The 23,462-nt window shown below is 45.7% G+C and overlaps 1 protein-coding gene across 1 annotated transcript in view; it reads left to right on the top strand.

Moving 5' to 3' along the window:
* TULP1 (TUB like protein 1) overlaps positions 1–23,462 on the top strand; it is a 628,127-nt gene that overhangs the window by 477,736 nt on the left and 126,929 nt on the right. The window contains exon 10 of the mRNA XM_086920352.1: positions 18,924–19,036. Within this exon, the coding sequence (XP_086776478.1) occupies positions 18,924–19,036 (113 nt within the window). The remainder of the gene's footprint in view (positions 1–18,923; positions 19,037–23,462) is intronic.

Raw genomic sequence — 23,462 nt, 5'->3', positions numbered from 1 at the left:
TCCTTCCACCCCCTGCTCTGATGCCGCGTCCTTGGAAGGGGGTATATTTGGTGTCACACTGCCCTGCACAGGAAGAAACAAACCCTGTGCCTGGAATAAGGGGGTGTTAAGGAATAGGGGAGGGTGATAAGGGGGGGCTGGAGTCAGGACGGAAAGGCGGGGGTGGATGGTGCCCCTCATGGAGGCTGGGGCAGATACATTGATAGGCTTGGAGCGATCCCCACATGTACCCCGAGCAGCACCTTTGATGTTGGTGATGTTGAGTATGGACTGTGTCGGCCGAAGCAGGATTGACTCCGCGTTCTGTGTAGTGGGGCCGGAGGAGGGGGCACTGTCTGCTTGATGCTTTGTGTCCTTTGTCGGACAATAAATTGCTAGTTCTGTTTCTTGTACACTTGTGTTTCAAGCCTACATTGATCCGGCTACGGTTTGAATTATAAAAGGCAGCAATCATCTGGATTCAGTGCCCCCCCCACAGGCCTCAGGAACCCGGTGCCGCTGCACCTGCTGCCCCAATGCAAGCCAGACTTCTGTACCTTGTATTAATAAATGTCACATAAATTAACTTTAAAACATTTTTTTTTCTTTCAACAGTGCGACGGGGGACGAGTAGGCACACTTTTACAAGCATTTGCAATGCAATAGGTCTCGGATTTGGGAGAGTTTGAGCTATTGTCAATGTAATTGGAATGCCAGAAACCGGTCCTCGGAAGCTTGTTTCCGGTCCAGGGAAGACATGGCTTGGCAGTTCGGGCTGGACTGTTCCCATGATGCACAGGGTCAGACTGATTTGCATATAGCCATGTCTGTACTGGGGTGGCAGAGTGGGCTAAAGAACATGATGGATTAAACCCAGATCTTTTGACTGGGTGTGAGTGTTTGATTGATTCAGATGATCCGTCCATCACCACCCCCTTTTGTACCGCTTTTGGCCGCCATAAGTGTGGCAGGGTATGCTCAGACGTGAGTCCCTTGCTCACTTTGCCACTGGATTCAAGCAAGCCGGGCTGAAGACGGCTGAAATGCCAGAAACCAGTCCTCGTAAGCTTGTTTCCGGTCCAGGGAAGACATGGCTTGGCAGTTCGGGCTGGACTGTTCCCATGAGGCACAGGGTCAGACTGATTTGCATATAGCCATGTCTGAACTGGGGTGGCAGAGTGGGCTAAAGAACGGTGATGGATTAAACCCAGATCTTTTGACTGGGTGTGAGTGGTTGATTGATTCAGATGCTCCGTCCATCACCACCCCCTTTTGTATCGCATTAATAACTGTCACATAAATTAACATTAAAACATTTTTTTTTCTTTTAACAGCGCGACATGCCGCACATCAAGATCTATACAAAAATTTAAAGTGTAACAAATAAAAGTACATTGGAAGGAAAGGCATGGGGCAGAAACATTTTTTTTAAAGTGGGGGACGAGTAGGCACACTTGTACAAGCATTTGCAATGCAATAGGTCTCGGATTTGAGAGAGTTTGAGCTATTGTCATTGTAAATGATAATGCCTTTTATTTGTGTGTTTACTAAACCTGCAAGGGGGTTCACGCAGCGCTTGCAGGTTTTTTAAACACATAAATGCATATAAGTGGCTAAAGTCATTTTTGGAAAATAGAAGTTTCCAAATTCACTGCCCGCCATTCAAGTCTACTCCCAGACAGCTGAAGCACGGAGTTCCACAGGGCTCAAGTCTGAGCCCTACCTTGTTCAACCTGTACATGGAACCCCTTGCACGTATAGTTGAGTCCTTCGGTGTTAATATTATAACTTACGCCGATGATACGCAACTGATGATCACACTCAGTCAAGATGGTGAAGAGACAGCTATCAACTTTTCAGCCTGTCTTTCAGCTGTAGCGAGCTGGATGAACAACAACTGTCTGCGTCTGAATGGAGACAAGACTGAGGTGTTGCTCATTGGTAAGGCTCCTTCAGCGTGGTCATCAGACTGGTGGCCAGCAGAACTTGGTCAGACCCCTGTCCCTACGGATTCAGCCAAGAATTTGGGAATGATACTAGATACCAAACTTTCATATGTGAAGCATATCGAAAAGGTTACTGGCAAATGTTACGCAGTCCTCAAAATCCTGCGTAAGGTCCTGGACCTAGTACCGATGAGTTCAAGGAAATCCCTTGTCCATGCCTTAGTCACCCCCCATCTTGACTATGGCAATGCCCTACTTATAGGGCTGAGCCAAAAAGGTTTGAGACAACTACAAAGAGTCCAGAATATGGCTGCCCGCCTAGTTCTCAACCTCCCACGCAGAGCTTCAGGGAAAGATGCATTATCCAAATTGCACTGGCTTCCTATAAAGGAACGTATACTTTTCAAGGCCATGTGCATTTCCCATCGAATTGCACAAGGGAAAGGACCTCCTTATCTGAACAAGCTCCTGAACATCCACCGCCCAAAACGTCACTTAAGGTCACTGGGCAGCATGCTGTTTTCAGTTCCTCGCATTTTTAAAGCCAAAATGGGCGGGCGTTCATTTTGTTACTTAGCGGCCTCCTATTGGAATAAACTGCCCCTTGAATTGCGGATGGAACCCTCCGAGAGGAGATTCCGTATGAAACTTAAGACGCATCTCTTCCCTATAGACTAGTGGTCTGTGTCTTGTTAGAGATTCTACTGGTTTGGCTGGTCTGATGGTTTAATGATGGGGTTCTATAGCGCGGGGACACACTGTTCAGTGTAACCAGGCGCTCAATAAATGGTTTTATTATTATTATTATTATAAATAAAAGGCATTATCATTTACAGTGCCAATAGCACAAACTCTTGCAAATGCAAGACCTTTTGCATTGCAAATGCTTTTTGGAAAACAAACAATGCATGGAGTTTTACCCAGAGTGTGTGGGGAGACCATTTATTTCTTCCTGTTCAATGCCGCAAAGTGATCTTGAATGGGAAAGAACGGCTGACAATGGTGCCAAACTGCAGGCCCTAATAAGGGTGGGACTTCCTTTTTTATTTTTTTAAATTTTTTATTCACACCCAGAGTAGATATTTTTACAAAAGTACAAATATAATACATGACTTCATAGTATGAGAATGAACAAAAAAAAGTATATATATAATCTAATACATTTGATACACAGTGTTTCAAAGGACCCGGAAAGATAAACATCACTTATATTACTTATATCACAATACAGAAAATTCTCATCTCAAAAATTCATTTGGGTGTATAGCATAAAAGCAGACAGCTAAATACAAAATTCATGTAGAGGACCCATTTTGCTCCTTATTATACATTTTCCCATTATTAAGCCCTCCCAGCCTCCCCACATCACTCTGCAATGCAAGCCCATATTTTTATCCCTCGACTTCTAGATTTCCTACCTCTACACGCGTAAAGGGCAGCCTCCTGTTTCCAGAATCCAAGAAGTCTAGCTAACCACATCTGAAAAGTGGGTGGTTCCCTGTCCTTCCATCGTGCTGCTAGCATTATTCGATATATAGCTGTGCCTAGAAACAGGCAGTATTCTTATTCCTTATTGCATCTCAGACGCTGTCGTATCCCAAGACTGCCAGTGTAGCAGTTAGCTCGAGATTGCTACCAAATAGGGATTTTCAAAAGCCCAGGATCCCAGATTTTAAAAGGGTCAATTCGTCACAATCGACCTAGGACACCTGTCATCCTCTCTTTTCCCCCATGTGAAAAGCTTCGCCGGTGTAAAATACAAATTAAATATGGTCTTATATAGTTGTGCTTTTAGATTGGAAGCTAAAAAGATTTCAGCAGATAACTCCAGGCTTCTATAAATGTCTACATCTGGATTATTCAGTTTCACTGCCCACCATGTCTCGTTCTTTTCTAGATCATCCGCCATTGCTGCCAATAAGAGATTGTGTAAGCCCCCAATTCTACAAGACTTAGTTCTAATTAGATCCATCAGGGGAATCTTCTCAATCTTCTCCCTGGGTCTATATGCCATAAGGATACTCTTAACCTGTGCGAATTTGAAAAACTGATTAGGGAGTATCCCAAACTCCTGTTGTAATTCCAGGAATTGCGGCTGCTGTTTTCCACCATAAAACTCTCCAATGGTGGTTATACCGTTATTCTCCCACTCCTGTCCCATAATATCATAGGCATCCTTCGGAAAGAGCGACCCATGCCATAGGAGGGTATATTATGTGACTAGGAATTTCCATGAATTTTGGTATCTGTTTCCAAATGCGCCATGCACTCTTTACGATTTTAAACCAAACGTTATTATAATAGCTGTGCTGCAATTGTTTTAAAAGAAGCCCCAAGGCTTCTTTTCCTACTGCTAATTCAAATATTTTTGGAATTTTCGCACTCAAACTCATTCCATCACTTCTATCTATCTTCAATAAGAAGGATATTTGATGTAACAAAGCGGCCCAGTAATATAATGTAATGTTTGGGATTGCCAACCCCCCTCTATCTTGTGTCAGAGTCAGCAATTTCATAGACCTCCTTACCTTCCCATACTGCCACACAAAATTACAGACCAACAGAACATAGAATTGATGTTTTTAAGTATAAGATCATCCAAAGCAAGTGGGATTGACCTATATAGGTATAGAAATTTCGGCAGTATACTCATTTTCAGAAACTTTCCCCTCCCTATGGCTGGCAAGTGAAGCCCATTGACCCTCTTTAATTCTATAGCTATGGTTTTAATTAGCGGGTCAAAGTTTGCTTTAATTATTTTGTCCACTTTCGCCCTGACACGCACCCCTAGATAGACTGATGACTCTGCTCGTCTTGCGTCTTCGAAATCCACGTTCTGTGTGCAAATAACAATAGTTTTCTCCCTATTCAGGCTATATCCTGATAGCATGCTGAATCTCCCAGTTATGAAAGTAATCTCATCTAGGGCCTCCTTGGGATCTGATGTTACAATTGCCACATCGTCGGCGTAGGCCAGTATTTTAGTCTGATACCCCCTGGTGCATATAGGTTTGATTTTAAGTGACGGCAACAGCTTCTCCAGGAGTGGTTTAATATATAGAGCGAAAAAATGGGTGAGCAGGGGCACTCCTGCCGGGTTCCCCTGGATATTGAGACCTCCCATGACTCTCTGCCCATTACTTGTATCCGAGTTTTTGGGTCACGATATATTGCTCTAATCGCTCTTATAAATCCCTGACCAAACCCCTTTAGCTCCAGGATCCCCCACAGAAATTCCCATGTTACGCGATCAAACGCCTTCTCGGCGTCCAGAAGGATCATGGCCATCTGGCTCCCCGTCTCAGACACAATATCAAACAATGAAATTACTCTTCGGATATGGTCAGTTGTTTGTCTCCCTGGTATAAAACCATGTTGCCACGGGGAGACCAGGCGACCAATGACCCTTCCTAACCGAGTAGCCAAGATCTTAGAGTATATTTTAACACTCTTCGGATATGGTCAGTTGTTTGTCTCCCTGGTATAAAACCATGTTGCCACGGGGAGACCAGGCAACCAATGACCCTTCCTAACCGAGTAGCCAAGATCTTAGAGTATATTTTAATATCCGTATTAATTAGAGAAATTGGTCTGTATGACCCTGGGCTGTCTGGAGGTTTCCCAATTTTTGGAAAGATGACAATACTGGTTTCTTTCCATGACTCCGGAGTGTTCCCATTATATTGAATCCCTTTAAACAGATCTAATAAGAGGGGTATTATTGTCATGCACAGTACTTTGTATAGCTCAAGGGGTTTTTAATCAGACCCTGTGGTCTTTCCTGAAGACAGGCTCTGCACTGCTATTTGGGTCTCCTCTTGTAAGATCTCGAAATTCCAATACTTCTTTTAAATCTTCATTTAAGACACCTCCCAGCTCCTCTATTGTCACCATCTTTCTAATATCATTTAATGTGATACTTTCCTCCCTATTGCCTTCTTCAGAGTACAGCACTTGATAGTAGTCTTGGAAAGTTTTAACTATGTCGTCCGGGTCAGTATATTCCACTCCCCCTCCCCCCCCCCCCTGTTTATAGCTGAGGTTTAATTCTGCACTGACATTTGCCTAGTGCGAAGAGCTAGTCTCTCCCCGACTGCCTCTCTGCTTTCATAAAGGTTTTCACGCCGGGACTGAAACTCCTCTGCTGACTTTTGTGCAAGCCATCCATTAATCTCAGCCTTAAGAGTCTGAATTTGCACCTGGCTCTGCGTTGTCTCTTTTCCCTGCTTAGTTAAAAGTGAGTGCTCATCCTCTGCTACTTTCAGTCTTCGCATCAGCTCCTGATTTTTATCCCTGCGTATAACTCGTGTTTAGGCAAAATACCTAACAGTTTCTCTCCTCACACCTACCTTAAACGCATCCCATACTACTATTCTAGAAGTGCTGTACCTGTTAATATGAAAATAATCGATTGCCCATTTTCGAATATGCTCAATATATTCCCTGTTTACTAATAACTTCTTATCGAAGGTCCATTTCCCCCTTATTTTAATACAGCCTGGAGCTTCCATCCCTAGAACTAACGAATTGTGATCCGATATGACCTTAGGTAAGATTGTAATACTAGCTTTATTGAGGAGATCTATTGTGCAAAAAAAATATTCAATCCTAACATACTTCCTATGTGGGAACGAATAATAGGTGCTACCCGGATTCTGAAGTGTATTTTTGGTCTGCCACATATCCATTAATCCATGGCTCTTAATAAGTGATGTAACTGCCCTATATACCCTTGGTTTCCGCCCTTGATAATTCCCTTGACTATTAGCACCAGGTTGTGGATCTAGGGCAATGTTCAAATCCCCACATAGGATGAGGGGTGTAGGCCACATTGTCAGTTCTATCTCAAGTTCCTTGAACATTTGGGGATCGTCATAATTTAAGCCATACATTGAGCATATAGTGGAACTCAGCCCTAGATCAACTGAAGTCCACCTCCCAAGCTTGTCTGCTACTTTGCGCTTAACTGGGCCCAATGAAGTTTTGGCCAGAATGGCTACCCCTCGAATATTCGATGTTTGAGATGTGGCTACCAATAAGGTATAACCCTGAATCGTCATAAGATGTCTTTTATCCCAGGGGAGATGGGTCTCTTGAAAACAGATGATGTCAAATGAATTTAATTTTACCAGCTCCCCCAAGTTGCCCCTTTTAGTTACATCATTAAGTCCTGCCACATGTATTGAGCAAATATTTATTCTCCCCATCTTAATTTAATTCTGACAATTCCAGCAGTTCCTAGCACTTGTAATACACTGTGAGTTCTCAATAATTTTCTGCAACATTTTCCCTCTTAAACAACTGACTTTCTGAGTTATATATGTATGTCTTTTAGCTGTCTACATTTTTCAACTTCTTCTCTGAGTGTGTTTTTTCTACATTTTACCCCCACCCGCCACCCCCAACCCCTCCGGGAGACACTCAGACATATGTCTGTGTGCGATGAGTGCATCGCACCTACCCAAGTGCCTGTGAACAAACCATAATTTTATTTAATATATGCTGTGAAGCTACAGTAACCAGCCTCCCTTCAATACCTTGAATGTGCTGCCTTCAGAAGAAAAGAAAGACAAAAGGAAGGAAGAGGAGGAAGAAAGATAACCCCCAAGAACAAAGGACTAAAGAAGGCATCCACTTTCTTTTTTAAATCTTTTCCAAACCTGCTCATGCTATTAAGCTGTCCAGGTATTCCTTGGCTTTTATCTTGGACAAAAAAAAATGTGTTTGACCATTCCAAATAGCCTTTAGCTTGGCAGGGTTGTTCAAAAAGTCCTGAGCCCTTTTATCTTGGAATGGTTTAATCATCTGCCTCAGCCTCCACCGTCTTTCGATGGTGGTATGGTAGAAGTCAGGGCGAACAAAATATGAGACCCCATCCCTAGTGCGTTTTGCCTCAGGTCTTGCCTTTTCAAACACTGCTTGTCGTAGCAGGAAGCTGCCGAAGTAAACCAGTATAGCTCGTGGCAATGACCCTGCTCTTACTGGCTGCTTTTGCACAAAGGGTACCCTATGCGCCTGCTGAACCTCTAATGACCAGTTCCAGTCCGTGAGTTCAGGGAGCGACTCTCTAAACAAATCAATGACATATCTGCGGGCATCCTCCCCCTCAACCACCTCAGGAACACCCAGGACGCGTAAATTGTTCCGCCGTTGGCGGTTCGCATGTTCTTCCAGTTTCCATCAGTATCTGTGCCTCCTGTGATTTAGCCATTTCCTGGGTACTTGCCAGATCTGTCTCTTTGGTACAAATCTGTGATTCCAGATCCGTCATCCGCTCCCCGAATGTACTACATGTTTTGGACAGCTTTCGCACCACTACCTGTACTTTCCTCATTGCCGCCTGAGCCTTGCGCCCATCCTGTCACGTCTCCTCGCGGTGAGCGGATATCGCCTGCAAGATAGTCTCTAATGTTGGCAAGGTAGTCTCACCTCACTTCTCTCCCATTTCTGCATTTACTGGGGTGCCTGTAAGCTCAACCGAGGGGGTGTAGTCCCATATAAGCTCTTTCTCCTGTCTTTTCCTTCGCCTCTGGATGCTCCCGGGCTTTTCACCCTCTGAGAGCTCTAGTTCTATATCACTGTCACTTGCGCCTGGATTGCTGCTGTCCATAACTTCATCTGACCACTCTCCCCCATCCGAGACAGAAAAAAAATCCAGCTCCTTTTCAGAGTCCTTCTCAGGTTTTTTTCCCCCACCTAAGCCTCAGTAGCTGCTATTTTTCTCCAAGTTACATGTTTTCTCAACTTGCAACAGTGCCATCCATCATGGTCAAAAGGAACCAGCTTGGTGACTTTGAGACAAATGGTTTTAATACAGCAAATGAACCAGAAAAATACAAACCTTGAAACATTCAAAATAACTCATTCAAATAGGTAAAATGACATCTGGCTCCAGCCACTAGTTACTGAAACTTTCCAACAGTCTCATCTAATCAGCAAAAGGAGAAGCTACTGTATATCTGGCCTCTGCGCATACCACAGAATACAAATATAGCTCATTACAAATTATACCATAAAACCATTGGGCCTCTGTATTTGGTTCATGTCACAAAACGAAAAAAGGTTCTGTGGGAGCAACTTAAGCAGAGGATTTCCCACCACTTTTAAGGGGAACCCTAGACCCCGAACATTACTTAATGCCTCTTGCTCTGAATTTGCTTGTGTGTGATTTTTCTCCCAAATGTTGCCATCGCACCAGGTTGCCAATGGTAGACCTGGTGTCATACTGTTTTCATTGATTGACATATTAAATGGCAGTGGGCAAGTATGTAACTTCAATGATACAGCTGGGCTAGAGCCAAGCCAGGGCTCTGGCTTAGCGATGAGAGTCAAAACAAGAGCCTACTCATCAAAAGATTCATCATGTAAATAAGACAACAAATGTCAAAAAAAATAATGATACAGAATAATTTTTTCCAAATTTTCTGAGTGCCTCAATTAAGTACTTGCAATTATATCACTGCATTGAGTGACATTTATTAAAAGTAATATTTTTTTAACATGAAACATTCAAAATACCCTTATACTCTGCCATAGACTACCCAAGACATGTCATATTCTCTGTATATGTGGCCTATATGGTTATCTAATGAGTAGCAAGATTACTTTGTTTCAACTATACATGACAGTTTTTAGTATAGTGCAGATCCTGAACTCAGTAACTTGAATGTGCTCTCTGATTGGTTGGTAAAGGAAAATAATACATAGCAAAGTAAAACTATTTGCCTTGGTCAAATGGGGAAGTCGGGATTTTAGCCCAGGTTTTCTGGTTGCATATTTTGTCATTTGTGCACTGTAGGGCTGCATCCTTCTCTCCTTTGTTTAATGGCAACACTCTATGCTTTGTGTTTAATTACTGCATAGTATTAATACATGGGGTTCAATAAATATACTTATCATACCTTAAATCAAAACTGACACTACACATACACACACACGCTCATTTACGTATGTGTGCCAGTGCTTAATTTGAGCTGGTGGTTTCCAGTGTTCGGCAACAGCACTTTATTGTCAACAACAGCGCTTATGACAATCTTCCACAAGGTGGCGCTGTCTGGCTAATTTAGAGATGACCACAACAAGAGGTAATTATTAATTCAAGCCAATCTTAAAGCTTTGGGAGCCTGAAATAGTATGATTTAATGTGTGCTGCAGGCTCCATTGGCCTGATGACAAGAGCCCTGGCACTTATTATTTTTCAAATATAGCATTGATGTGAGTAGTTGCAAAATGTAAAATGAATGTTTTTCCTTTTTAGAATGTTTTACAGGAATCAAAAGTCAAAGTGACAAAACATGTCTGGCAGAAGCCGTGCTGCACAAATTATACAATAAAAACATTGAGCCTCTGTGGGTTATGAACCCATACTTGGTCAATGTCCCAAAACGAAAAAGGTTCTGAAGGAGTAATTTAAGCATGGAATTTCCACCACGCTTAGGGGGAACCCTGGACAACGAACATTCTACTTAACGTCTCTTGCTTTGAATTTGATTGTGTTTTATTTTTCTTCCAAATGCAGCTAGTTACTTTCTCTTGGGTTAGACAGCAATTCCCTTCCTTTTTTCAGCCTTAGTTGTATTTTTCCAAGTTCCAATAATAATCCAGCCTGCTGTGGAATACATATTGGTAAGTGTGCTCCATTGGTCAGGTTGCTGATGTGAAGGACTGTGTTAGAAGTAAGACTGTGACTTTACCATCAACAGGGAGACAAGCGGAGGGTTTTGCTGCAATCAAGGCAGTGTGTTTAGTGAGACAACAACGATGGACTGAGCCAGTATAAACCCCATAAGACTACAGGCCCAGGCCCTGGATTACTGAGCACCAGTCTATACTCTGAGACATTCTTTGCTACTCAGCCCAGGAAGTGCCCCGGCTTGAGATTTCTTGAATTCATTGAGCGGAGAATTATAAAAACAGAGACAGTCAGAGCAATATCAGCGACCCCACAGCCTGTATCGGTCCAGGAATGAAATGTACATAATTTCACAAGCTGTGTGTTCCTGCTGCTTGGGGCTACTCAAGGAGGCCTGCTGGGTCCTGGCTGGTCATCTGCTTCACCTAGATGTGTGAGTAGCATCCGTAGGACAGAGCTCTAAGAGAAAGTGTAACAAAAGTGAGAAGCCAGTTAATAGTTTCCTCAAGATTATCATGACTATCACAATTTTCGGAGTTTACTAAATTGTGCCCTAGTGGCCCTTGAGCATCCTGGACTGCTGGGGAACCTTCTAATTTCTGTGCAGGCCAAGGGATGTATGACGGAACAACGCTAGCTATTACAACGCGTGCCGTTACATCGCAGTTGTTACAGCGACTGCGATGTTACCACGCTATGCCATTACAACGCAAGTCTTTACATCGAATTGCGCTAGATGGCGTGCTAACATTATAAAAGTGTAATTTATTATTACAACTCCAGTCCACTTAACAGTAGGGAAGGTGTTGGGATAGTAAACTACACTATTTGTAATGTTAGCACGCCATCCAGCGCAAGTCGATGTAAAGACTTGCGTTGTAATGTCATAGCGTTGTAACAGCATTGCGGTGTAGTGACCGCGTTGTTAACGATGTTTCCTCTCTGGCTGCATACCACACTCTCAGCATCTCCTGCTCAATGGACATGCCTCATTTGCTGTTCTTATTCTTTGTGTGACCTTTGGATTTTTCACAGTCCCTATGACGTAAATGGCGTGACATTGATGGCAGCACCCACACTCTGAAAATTGTTCCTGATTAAAAACAAGATATACAGGCTTCTTCAATTCTCATCCACTTTCTGGACTCCTTCATGGTTAAAGATGGGGTGCTCCTGCGCCCCACCTTCCAGCCCCATTGCATATAATTATAAAATCTACTTTCTATATTGCACTGGTTGTGCTGCCACTTTGGTGGAAGCATTTTATAAATTCAATAAATATATAAATAAGTCTTCTGGTCCTAAAGTCAGTCTTCCTGTTGGCGAATTCCTCAAGGTAGAAAGTCTGTCTACCGAAGCTCCACACCACTCTGCTGCCCGGCTCAGCTCTTCCGAAGCTCAAGAGCCCTCTCTTGATGTCTCCAAGAGGTCTTTCAAGTTTCCAGTAACCTTCTGTCGCCGAGGGGGTCCAAAGCTCCAATAAGCCTCATCTGCCGGGATTTAAATGCTCCAGAAACATTGATGTGCCAAGCAGATCTTCAAACGCAAGTAGGTTTCTCTAGTATTGGGGTGTCTTTCATAGATTCACATGCTTGAATATTCCCCGTCGTCGAAATGGGAGTCCCACGGTAAATATCATAGCAATAAGATTCTAATAACATAAGTATGTAAAAACATAACACATAAAAATACACAGTAGAAATGCATAGAAATACCAAGACATAATTCCTACATAGGAATACATGGCAGAGAGAAAAACACTTGCAACATATCCATGTCATTATGTTAGTCCAAACTGCAGCAAATTAGGCGCAAGCACCCCTCCGGAACCTTCTCCTCAGAGCTCAGTCCCTCAGATTTTCTACTGCACGTCGTGTGAAGGGAGTCTCCCTGAGCTCTGCTCAGTTTTTCTCAACTTTTCTTCTGGATTCCAGTGTTTGACATGTCTTCAAGTAAGAGGTCTTTATTTAAACCCTGTTCTTCCTGTGGGAAGCTGCGCTTATACTCTGAAGATCCCCACAGCAAGCGTATATATTGGTTTACCCGGACCATGAGGTGAGCAAATGTAAATTTTGCAGGACCTTTTCTACTAAGACCCTTAAAAAACAGGGGAGGTTGTCTCCTCCTCTGGTTGCAGAGACTTAAGGACAAGGATATCCCCCTTTCTGATGCAGACAGCCTTATGTCTAGTACTTCTAAAGCAGCCAGTAAGCGTAGCAGTGTGCAGGATTTGCCTTCTCCATTTTTAAAGAAAAATAAACTTTCTCTTTCTGTGGCTCCTGCGGTGTCTTCACCTCCTCCTGCTTCGCCCACGCCCAAGAGATATGACTCTCAGGCATCTTCTGCTTCTTCCAGTCATGTTTCCACCAAGAAACATGCTAAATCATCGACGGGAGTGTCGACGATCGCCCTGACGACGAGATCTGCCGTCGACGGCTCGTTGACGGCGACGGCTCGTTGACGGCGACTGTGATGACATCTGCTGCTGGCTCGTCGACGACGGTTGCGTCAATGTCATCTATGTCGACGAAGGTATCTATGTGCTCTAGACCTGTCTCGTCGACTATACCTATCCTCTCGTCGACGAAAAAGAAAATTATCTCGTCGTCGACGACATCTCCATCGACGAGAGCTGTTAAATCTTCGTCGTCGATCCCGTCGACGAGTGCTTCGTCGACGGCTGCATCTTCATCATGGTCGACGACTCAGTCGACAGCCACTTCGTCTTCGACGTTGAAGATCTCATCGACGTCAGACCCGTCAACGACAGCGCCGTCGACGGTGACACCGTCGACGGCGGAATCCTCATCTGCCTCTTCGTTGACGCTTCTGCCGTCGTCATCAGCTAAGTCGACGACGACTTCGTCGACGGTGACTACCTCCTCTTTTGCATCGTTGGCATTGCTGCCACTTCCAATGTCAGGTTCTGGTCTTTCCAACAACGGCCCAATACACCAACGTCGCCAGGTTCAGGTAGACCAGTTGTCTATTCCAGACGACAAGCATCCACCTTCGCCATTGTTTGCCACTGGCTCTGAAGAGGACTCTGGTTCAGAAGAGGAAGACGGTGGCCATTTTGGGGCGGCACACAGTCCTTCGGAATTAGTCATTAAGTGCCAGGACTATGGTGAGGAACCTGAAGGAAATTATTTTCAGGATGAAGAACTAGAGGTGCAGGTTCCAACAGCGACACTGCCTCTGTCTCTCCTTTCTAACCTACAACATATGTTGGAGGATTACAGCAGGCGATTTCCCCCATCACATCAGGCTTCGCCAGTACCAGCAGCACCTGTGCCTATAGTACCTCCTCCTGTAGATCCGCTACCACCTCCTTCTGCACCGTCCCCGCAAGTCCAGACGTCAGTCCGGATACACACTACTGTGTATGCCGATGACGACGATGACGTTCGCCCTGATCGTGAAGAGTGCGAAGTCCAGGATGATGACAATGACGACAACACCATGACAGATTGGGACGACTACCAAATCCAGACGCCGTCCCCATTTCCAGTGACACCTGGGAATTCCCCGCCAGTGGACATTGCCAGTTTCCATCAGTTAATGGACGGCTCAACGCTTTAAACTGCCAAGAGTCCAAAGAGAAGAGGGCTGTTTTCTGTATGATTTTAAGAATCAGCCATTTAAGCAGGTCCATACAGTCCCAAATATTGATTTCATATGGAACGAAGGGTTGAAATCTATGCAGACACCAAATACCATCCCTGCACAAATGCCTCGCCTAGAAAAGAAATATAAGGCACCCATTGGTTCCCCTGAGCACCTGATTTCCCAGCTGAAGCCTGATTCGGTGGTCACTCAAGCTACTCAGCAACGCTCAAGGAACCCAGCATCACCTATTACAGCTCCTCCAGATCGGGAGGGTCGTCGCCTGGACGCCATTGGGCGGAAATGTTCATCAATGGCCTCTACCACGGTGAGAGCAGCGACTGCTTTAGCTATTCTAGGGCAATACGATCGTCAGATGTGGTCTGACATGGCTGCCCTTGTAGCCCTCATCCTGGAGCCCTCCAGGGCTGAAGCCTTGAATATTTTACAGGACGGAGAGAGAGCAGCTGAGTAGATCATAGACTGCTCAGTAGACATCGCATCGACTGTTTTCCGACAGCTTGCAGGGGGAACTGTGTTGCGGTGACAGGGATGGCTATGCTCCACCTTGTTTCGTCAAGAGGTACAGTCAAAGATCCTTGATATGCCGTACAATGGAGAGTCACTCTTTGGGGCACATGTTGACGAGGCTCTCCAAGCCATTAAAAAGGACACCGACACTGCTCGCTCTTTAGGGACCTTACAGTTCCGAAAACAACCTTTTCGTGGCGCACGTGGACACGGCACCAACTCCAATTTTCATGGAGGATCTCGTCAAACATACTCCTATAACCAGGGTAATCAGCACTACTCTTTCCAGCAGCAGCAGTCCTCCCGTCAGCAGTCCTCCAAATCCTATCAAGGAAAGTCTGCATATAGAGGATCTACCTCTAAACGACAATGACTTGCCTTTCCCCCAAAAAGTTGGGGGTCGAATCTCCCTGTTCTTTTCTCAATGGTCCTCCACCACCTCAGACCGTTGGGTTCTGGACATTGTAGCGAAGGGCCATGCTTTGGAGTTCGTCAAGATTCCTCCTCCCACTCCTCCATCCGGCCCGCCTCCACCCCACCTCAAGGAGTTGTTCCAACAAATTCGGATTATGATTACGAAGGGCGCCATCGAAGTGGTTCCAAAGTCTCAAAGAGGAAGGGGGTTCTATTCCAGTTTTTTCCTTATCTTCAAGAAATCAGGAGACTGGCGTCCGATTCTGGACTTACGAGCGCTGAACAAATATCTCAAATCCCAATCCTTTTGTATGCTCACGCTCATGGAGATTTTGCGTCTTCTCTCCCAAGACGACTACATGACCACCATCGACCTCCAGGACGCTTATTTTCATGTGCCAATTCTTCCACGTCATCGAAAGTACTTGCGCTTCCGAGTGGGGCGGAGAGACTTCCAGGTCCGGGTGCTGCCTTTCGGCCTATGCTCCGCCCCTCGTGTCTTCACGAAAGTGTTAGCTCCTGTGATAGCCTACCTGCGGCTCCAGGGTGTCCAAATTTTTCCATACCTGGACGATTGCCTTCTCAAATCTCAATCTCGCAGCCAGTTGGTTCGGGACACTCAACTCAACCGCTCCCTCGGCCTCTCCATCAATGTCGAGAAGTCCCAGTTTGTCCCAGCTCTCTGCATAACCTTTCTGGGCGCTACCCTGGACACTTCCGTAGCCAAAGCGTTCGTGTCTCACAAACGTCAGCTGAAGATACTCCGCCTCGCGGCTTGTATTTGCGCAAAACAGTCCGTTTCAGTCCGGATCTTGAAGTCTTTTCTGGGGATGGCATCATCATGCATTTCTCTGATCCCGAATTGCAGATTGAAAACTCGCCCTATTCAGGAAGAACTGGACGGGCAATGGCCTCAAGTCACCGGATCCTTCAACGACATAGTCTGTGTCACCACTCGCATGAAAGCGGCTCTCCACTGGTGGGCGCAACAGTCCAACATCGCGGCAGGGGTTTCTTTCCTCACCACCGCTCCGGAACTCACGCTGACGACGGACGCATCCTTAGAAGGGTGGGGTGCTCACCTTCAGGTCTGTCGATCAAAGGCAAATGGACTCTGCCTCAGCGCTCTTGGCACATCAACCGGCTGGAATTGATGGCCATCTTTCTAGCCCTCAAGTCGTTCCATCCTTTGATCAAGGGGGAGTCAGTCCTTATCCAAACGGACAACACGACCAACATGCACTATGTCAACAAACAGGGCGGAACCAAATCTCCTCTCTTGTCTCGTCTGGCACAGTCGATCTGGGATTGGGCAATCAGTCACCACGTCACCCTGACTGCCGGGAGTCTCCAACATCCTAGTGTATTCCCTCAGCAGATCCACGTCTTCCACCCACGAGTAGCAGTTACATCAACCAACACTCGACCTAGTCTTTCGACGGTGGGGTCATCCATCCTTGGATCTCTTTGCAACACCGAAGAACCGGAAATGCCCATCTTACGCAAGTTGGCATCCCCACCCCGGATCGTGCAGGAATGCCCTTTTGATGAACTGGTGCGATCTATTCGCCTACGCTTTTCCTCCGATTCCACTAGTTCCTCGCGTGCTGTGGAAGATGCGGAGACAACCTTGCCACATCCTCCTGATCGCTCCCAGATGGCCTCGACAAGCATGGTTCTCAGAGCTACTTCTCCTCTTCCAGTGCGAACCCATACTTCTGCATCCTCGAGCGGATCTCCTCACGATGGACGGGGGCCAAGTATGTCATCCGAACCCCTCGTCTCTGAAATTATCGTCATGGAACCTGAGCACCTTGAATTTGCCCATTTAAATATTTCACCAGCATGCAGGGACATTCTCGCTCAGGCAAGAGCTCCGTCTACAGTCAAAACCTACAAACTCAAGTGGAAGAAGTTTTGTCATTGGTGCGCAGATGCCAATATTCATCCTCTTCATTCCTCTCCGGATCAGCTTCTTCCGTTCTTTCTGCAACTGGCTCAATCAGAACTTTCACATTCCACTTTGAGAGACTTCTTGGCGGCGATTTCCCGCTACCGTCAAGATGGTTCCACCTTGCTCTGCTCCTCCAGAGTCATTCGCCAGTTTTTCAAAGGATTATTCCGGAAGTTCCCACCCATTCGGCGTCCTCCTCTCACTTGGCATCTTAATGTTGTACTGGCTCAACTAATGAAAGCACCATTCGAGCCCATCCACAGAACGGACTTAAAATTTCTCACCTGGAAGGTAGCCCTTCTCCTTGCTCTAACATCCTCTCCAAGGGTAAGCGATATTCACGCTTTCACCATTAAACCTCCATTTCTCCAATTCAAATCGGACTGTGTAGTGCTTCGCACCAACCCTACTTTCCTTCCTAAAGTACCTACTGACTTTCACATTAACGAACCTGTTTTCTTAAAAACGTTCTTTGTTTTAACAAAACAAAAAAACGTTCTTTGCCAATCCTCAATCTCCGGCAGAGCCACGCCTACATTCCTTGGACATTAAAAGATGTCTTAAATTTTACATCAATAGGACAGCACCTTTTCGCAAGTCTGATCAACTATTCATTGCCTATGGACGCATGCGCAAGGGACGTCCGGTTACCAAGCCAACTATTGCACGTTGGATTTCTTCAGCAATTGCTTTCTGCCATCAGCAAGCCGGCAGGCCTCTTCAGTCTTCCGTGAGCGCCCATTCCACCAGGGCGATGTCATCTTCTACTGCCCTGTTTGCCGGTGTGCCGCTTCATCAAATCTGCAGAGTGGCCACGTGGTCCAGCAGGCATACTTTCACAAGACACAATTGCCTGGATGCCATCAATGACACAGATACGGCAGTGGTACAGGCAGTGCTTCACAATCTTTTTAACTAAGGTGAGCCTCTGTCTTCCCTCCTCCATTATGGTTATTTTGCTTATGGTTATTACTTGCATGACTTTATTATAGTCTATGAAGTTTTCTTCCATGTTGTTGCATGGTTTCTTCGAACCTTTTTCGGCTACTACTGCTCCTTATTCTATTCAAGCATGTGAATCTATGAAAGACACCCCAATACTGGAGAAGAACAATTGTTACTTGCCTGTAAACAGGTGATTCTCCAGTATTGGTGTCTTTCATAGATTCACATGCGACCCACCCACCTCCCCTCAGAGGCTCTCTTCTCCTCATAGACTCTATTGTCACTCCTGTGCTACGAAAATCTGAGGGACTTAGCTCTGAGGAGAAGGTTCTGGAGGGCTGCTTGCGCCTGATTGGCTGCAGTTTGGACTAACATAATGACATGGATATGTTGCAAGTGTTTTTTCTCTCTGTCATGTATTCCTATGTAGGAATTATGTCTTGGTATTTCTGTGCATTTCTACTGTGTATTTTTATGTGTTATGTTTTTACATACTTATGTTATTGGCATGTTATTGCTATGATATTTACTGTGGGACTCCCACTTCGACGACGGGGAATATTCAAGAATGTGAATCTATGAAAGACACCAATACTGGAGAACCACCTGTTTACAGGTAAGTAACAATTGTTCATTCACAGCAGGCTGGTCCAAGGTAAGTCCATAAAGATTGGATCCGCGCAAGCTGTTCAGGATAGCTACATAATATGCATTTATACACAGTTAATCTAACTGGAACTTGTCTACATACATGCTAATACTCTGTCTGTTATGGAATTTCTTTGACACCCTCCCTGTTGTGCCCGGCAGGGCTTTGAAAGTTTTAGTAAGCCACAGGCTCTCGAAGCTCAAGTAGTCCTCTGCTGCCCCCTGCTGGTCTTCGAGTACTCTAATAAACACATGCGTTCTCCCACAGATTTTCCTACTGGCTGGGAGGAAACGGAAGAAGAGCAAAACCTCCAATTATCTGATCTCCATTGATGCTACCGACCTGTCCAGAGGTGGAGAGAACTTCATCGGGAAGCTGAGGTAAGAGGGAATGAGCAAATTCAACAGGCTTCAAAATGATAAACCTTGATCACGTGGTACATAGTTGACAACATTTGAAAAAACATTCCAGGGACAAATTGCAGCACAGGGCTGCTGCAGATAGAACATTCTTGTTTGCATACTTGTGTGCAATAAAGAGGAACAGTTTCTGCAACAATATCATCTTGGCCAGTCTCCAACTTGTCAGGGTTGTCCCTACAAAAACGGGACAGTTGGCAAATTATGCATAGTAATATCAGTCCACAGCTCTGCTATGCATGGTAATATCAGCCCACAGCTCTGCTATGCATGGTAATACCAGCCCACAGCGCTGCTAATGCATGGTAATATCAGCCCACAGCTCTGCTAGGCATGATAATATCAGCCCACAGCTCTGCTATGCATGGTAAAATCAGCCCAAAGCTCTGCTGTGCATGGTAATACCAGCCACAGCTCTGCTATGCATGGTAATATCAGTGCAGAGCTCTGCTAGGCATGGTAATACCAGCCCACAGCGCTACTAATGCATGGTAATATCAGCCCACAGCTCCGCTATGCATGGTAATAGCCCACAGCTCTGCTATGCATGGTAATATCAGCCCACAGCTCTGCTATGCATGGTAATGCCAGCCCACAGCGCTGCTAATGCATGGTAATATCAGCCCACAGCTCCACTATGCATGGTACTATCAGCCCACAGCTCTGCTATGCATGGTAATAACAGCCCACAGGTCTGCTATGCATGGTAATGCCAGCCCACAGCGCTGCTAATGCATGGTAATATCAGCCCACAGCTCCGCTATGCATGGTACTATCAGCCCACAACTCTGCTATTCATGGTAATATCAGCCCACAGCTCTGCTATGCATGGTAATATCAGCCCACATCGCTGCTAATGCATGATAATATCAGCCCACAGCTCTGCAATGCATGGTAATATCAGCCCACAGCTCTGCTATGCATGGTAATATCATCCCAGAGCTCTGCAATGCATGGTAATATCAGCCCACAGCTCTGCTATGCATAGTTATATCAGCCAACAGCTCTGCTATGCATGGTAATATCAGCCAGAGCTCTGCTATGCCTGGTAATATCAGCTCACAGCTCTGCTATGCATGGTAATATTAACCCATAGCTCTGCTATGCATGGTAATACCAGCCCACAGCACTGATAATGCATGGTAATATCAGCCCACATCTCCGCTATGTATGGTAATATCAGCCCACAGCTCTGCTATGCATGGTAATATCAGCCCAGAGCTCTGCTATGCATGGTAATACCAGCCCGCTGCTCTGCTATGCATGGTAATACCACAGCGCTGCTAATGCATGGTAATATCAGCCCACAGCTCTTCTAGGCATGGTAATATCAGCCCACAGCACTGCTAATGCATGGTAATATCAGCCCACATCTCCGCTATGTATGGTAATATCAGCCCACAGCTCTGCTATGCATGGTAATATCAGCCCAGAGCTCTGCTATGCATGGTAATACCAGCCCACTGCTCTGCTATGCATGGTAATACCAGCCCAGAGCGCTGCTAATGCATGGTAATATCAGCCCACAGCTCTTCTAGGCATGGTAATATCAGCCCACAGCTCTGCTATTCATGGTAAAATCAGCCTACAGCTCTGCTGTGCATGGTAATACCAGCCACAGCTCTGCTATGCATGGTAATATCAGCGCAGAACTCCGCTATGCATGGTAACACCAGCCCACAACGCTGCTAATGCATGGTAATATCAGCCCAAAGCTCCGCTATGCATGGTAATATCAGCCCACAGCGCTAATAATGCATGGTAATATCAGCCCACAGCTCTCCTATGCATGGTAATATCAGCCCACAGCTCTTCTATGCATGGTAAAATCAGCTCACAGCTCTGTAATAATGCATGGTAATATCAGCCCACAGCTCTGCTATGCATGGTAATATCAGCCCACAGCTCTTCTATGCATGGTAAAATCAGTTCACAGCTCTGCTAAGTATGGTAATATCAGCCCAGAGCTCTGCTATGCATGGTAATATCAGCTCACAGCTCTTCTATGCATGGTAATATTAGCTCACAGCTGTGCTATGCATGGTAATACCAGCCCACAGCACTGCCTATGCATGGTAATATCAGCCCACAGCTCTGCTATGCATGGTAATACCAGCCCACAGCGCTGCTAATGCATGGTAATATCAGCCCACAGCTCCGCTATGCATGGTAATATCAGCCCACAGCACTGCTAATGCATGGTAATATCAGCCCACAGCTATGCTATGCATGATAATATCAGCCCACAGCTCTGCTATGCATGGTAATATCAGCCCACAGCTTTGCTATGCATGGTAATATCAGCCAACAGCTCTGCTATGCATGGTAATATCAGCTCACAGCTCTGCTATACATGGTAATATTAGCCCACAGCTCTGCTATGCATGGTAATACCAACCCACAGCGCTGCTAATGCATGGTAATATCAGCCCACAGCTCTGCAATGCATGGTAATATCAGCCCACAGCTCTGCTAATGCATGGTAATATCAGCCCACAGCTCTGCTATGCATGGTAATATCAGCTCACAGCTCTGCTATGCATGGTAATATCAGCTCACAGCTCCGCTATGCATGGTAATATCAGCCCACAGCTCTGCTATGCATGGTAATATCAGCCCAAAGCTCTACAATGCATGGTACTATCAGCCCACAGCTCTGCTATGCATGGTAATATCAGCCCACTGCTCTGCTATGCATGGTAATATCAGCCCACAGCTCTGCTATGCATGGTAATACCAGCCCACAGTTTTGCTATGCATGGTAATACCAGCCCACAGCGCAGCTAATGTAAGGTAATATCAGCTCACAGCTCCGCTATGCATGGTAATATCAGCCCACAGCTCTGCTCTGCATGGTAATACAAGCCCACAGTGCTGCTAATGCATGGTAATATCAGCCCACAGCTCTGCTATGCATGGTAATATTCGCCAAGAGCTCTGCAATGCATGGTATTACCAGCCCACATCTCTGCTATGCTTGGTAATATCAGCCCACTGCTCTGCTATGCATGGTAATATCATCCCCCAGCTCCGCTATGCATGCTAATATCAGCCCATAGCTCTACTATGCATGGTAATATCAGCCCACTGCTCTGCTATGCATGCTAATATTAACCCACAGTTCTGGTATGCATGGTAATACCAGCCCACAGCGCTGCTAATGCATGGTAATATCAGCCCACAGCTCTGCTAATGCATGGTAATACCAGCCCACAGCTCTGCTATGCATGGTAATATTAGCCCAGAGCTCTGCAATGCATGGTAATACCAGCCCACATCTCTGCTACGCATGGTAATATCAGCCCACTGCTATGCTATGCATATGCATGGTAATATCAGCCCACATCTCTGCTATGCATGGTAATACCAGCCCACAGCTCTGCTATGCATGGTAATATCAGCCCACTGCTCTGCTATGCATGGTAATATTAGCCCACAGCTCTGCTATGCATGGTAATACCAGCCCACAGCACTGCTAATGTATGGTAATATCAGCCCACAGCTCTGCTATGCATGGTAATATCAGCCCACAACTCTGCTAGGCATGGTAATATCAGCCCACAGTGCTGCTAATGCATCGTAATATCAGCCCACAGCTCTGCTATGCATGGTAATATCAGCCCAAATCTCTGTAAGGCATGGTAATATCAGCCCACAGCGCTGCTAATGCATGGTAATATCAGCCCACAGCTCTGCTATGCATGGTAATATCAGCCCAAAGCTCTGCTAGGCATGGTAATATCAGCCCACAGCGCTGCTAATGCATGGTAATATCAGCCCACAGCTCTGCTGTGCATGGTAATATCAGCCCACAGCTCTGCTATGCATGGTAATATCAGTCTGCAGCGCTGCTAATGCATGGTAATATCAGCCCACAGCTCTGCTACGCATGGTAATATCAGCCCACAGCTCTGCTATGCGTGGTAATATCAGCCCACAGCTCTGCTATGCGTGGTAATATCAGCCCACAGCTCTGCTATGCATGGTAATATCAGTCTGCAGCGCTGCTAATGCATCGTAATATCAGCCCACAGCTCTGCTATGCATGGTAATATCAGCCCAAATCTCTGTAAGGCATGGTAATATCAGCCCACAGCGCTGCTAATGCATGGTAATATCAGCCCACAGCTCTGCTATGCATGGTAATATCAGCCCAAAGCTCTGCTAGGCATGGTAATATCAGCCCACAGCGCTGCTAATGCATGGTAATATCAGCCCACAGCTCTGCTATGCATGGTAATATCAGTCTGCAGCGCTGCTAATGCATGGTAATATCAGCCCACAGCTCTGCTACGCATGGTAATATCAGCCCACAGCTCTGCTATGCGTGGTAATATCAGACCACAGCGCTGCTAATGCACATCCCTGCTCATATGCAGCACACTGT

Source organism: Lissotriton vulgaris, chromosome 5 (genome assembly GCF_964263255.1).
Source record: "Lissotriton vulgaris chromosome 5, aLisVul1.2, whole genome shotgun sequence".
Taxonomy (NCBI): Eukaryota; Metazoa; Chordata; class Amphibia; order Caudata; family Salamandridae; genus Lissotriton; species Lissotriton vulgaris.
Note: the sequence above shows the minus strand (reverse complement) of the source record. Positions and strands in the feature narration are given on the sequence as shown.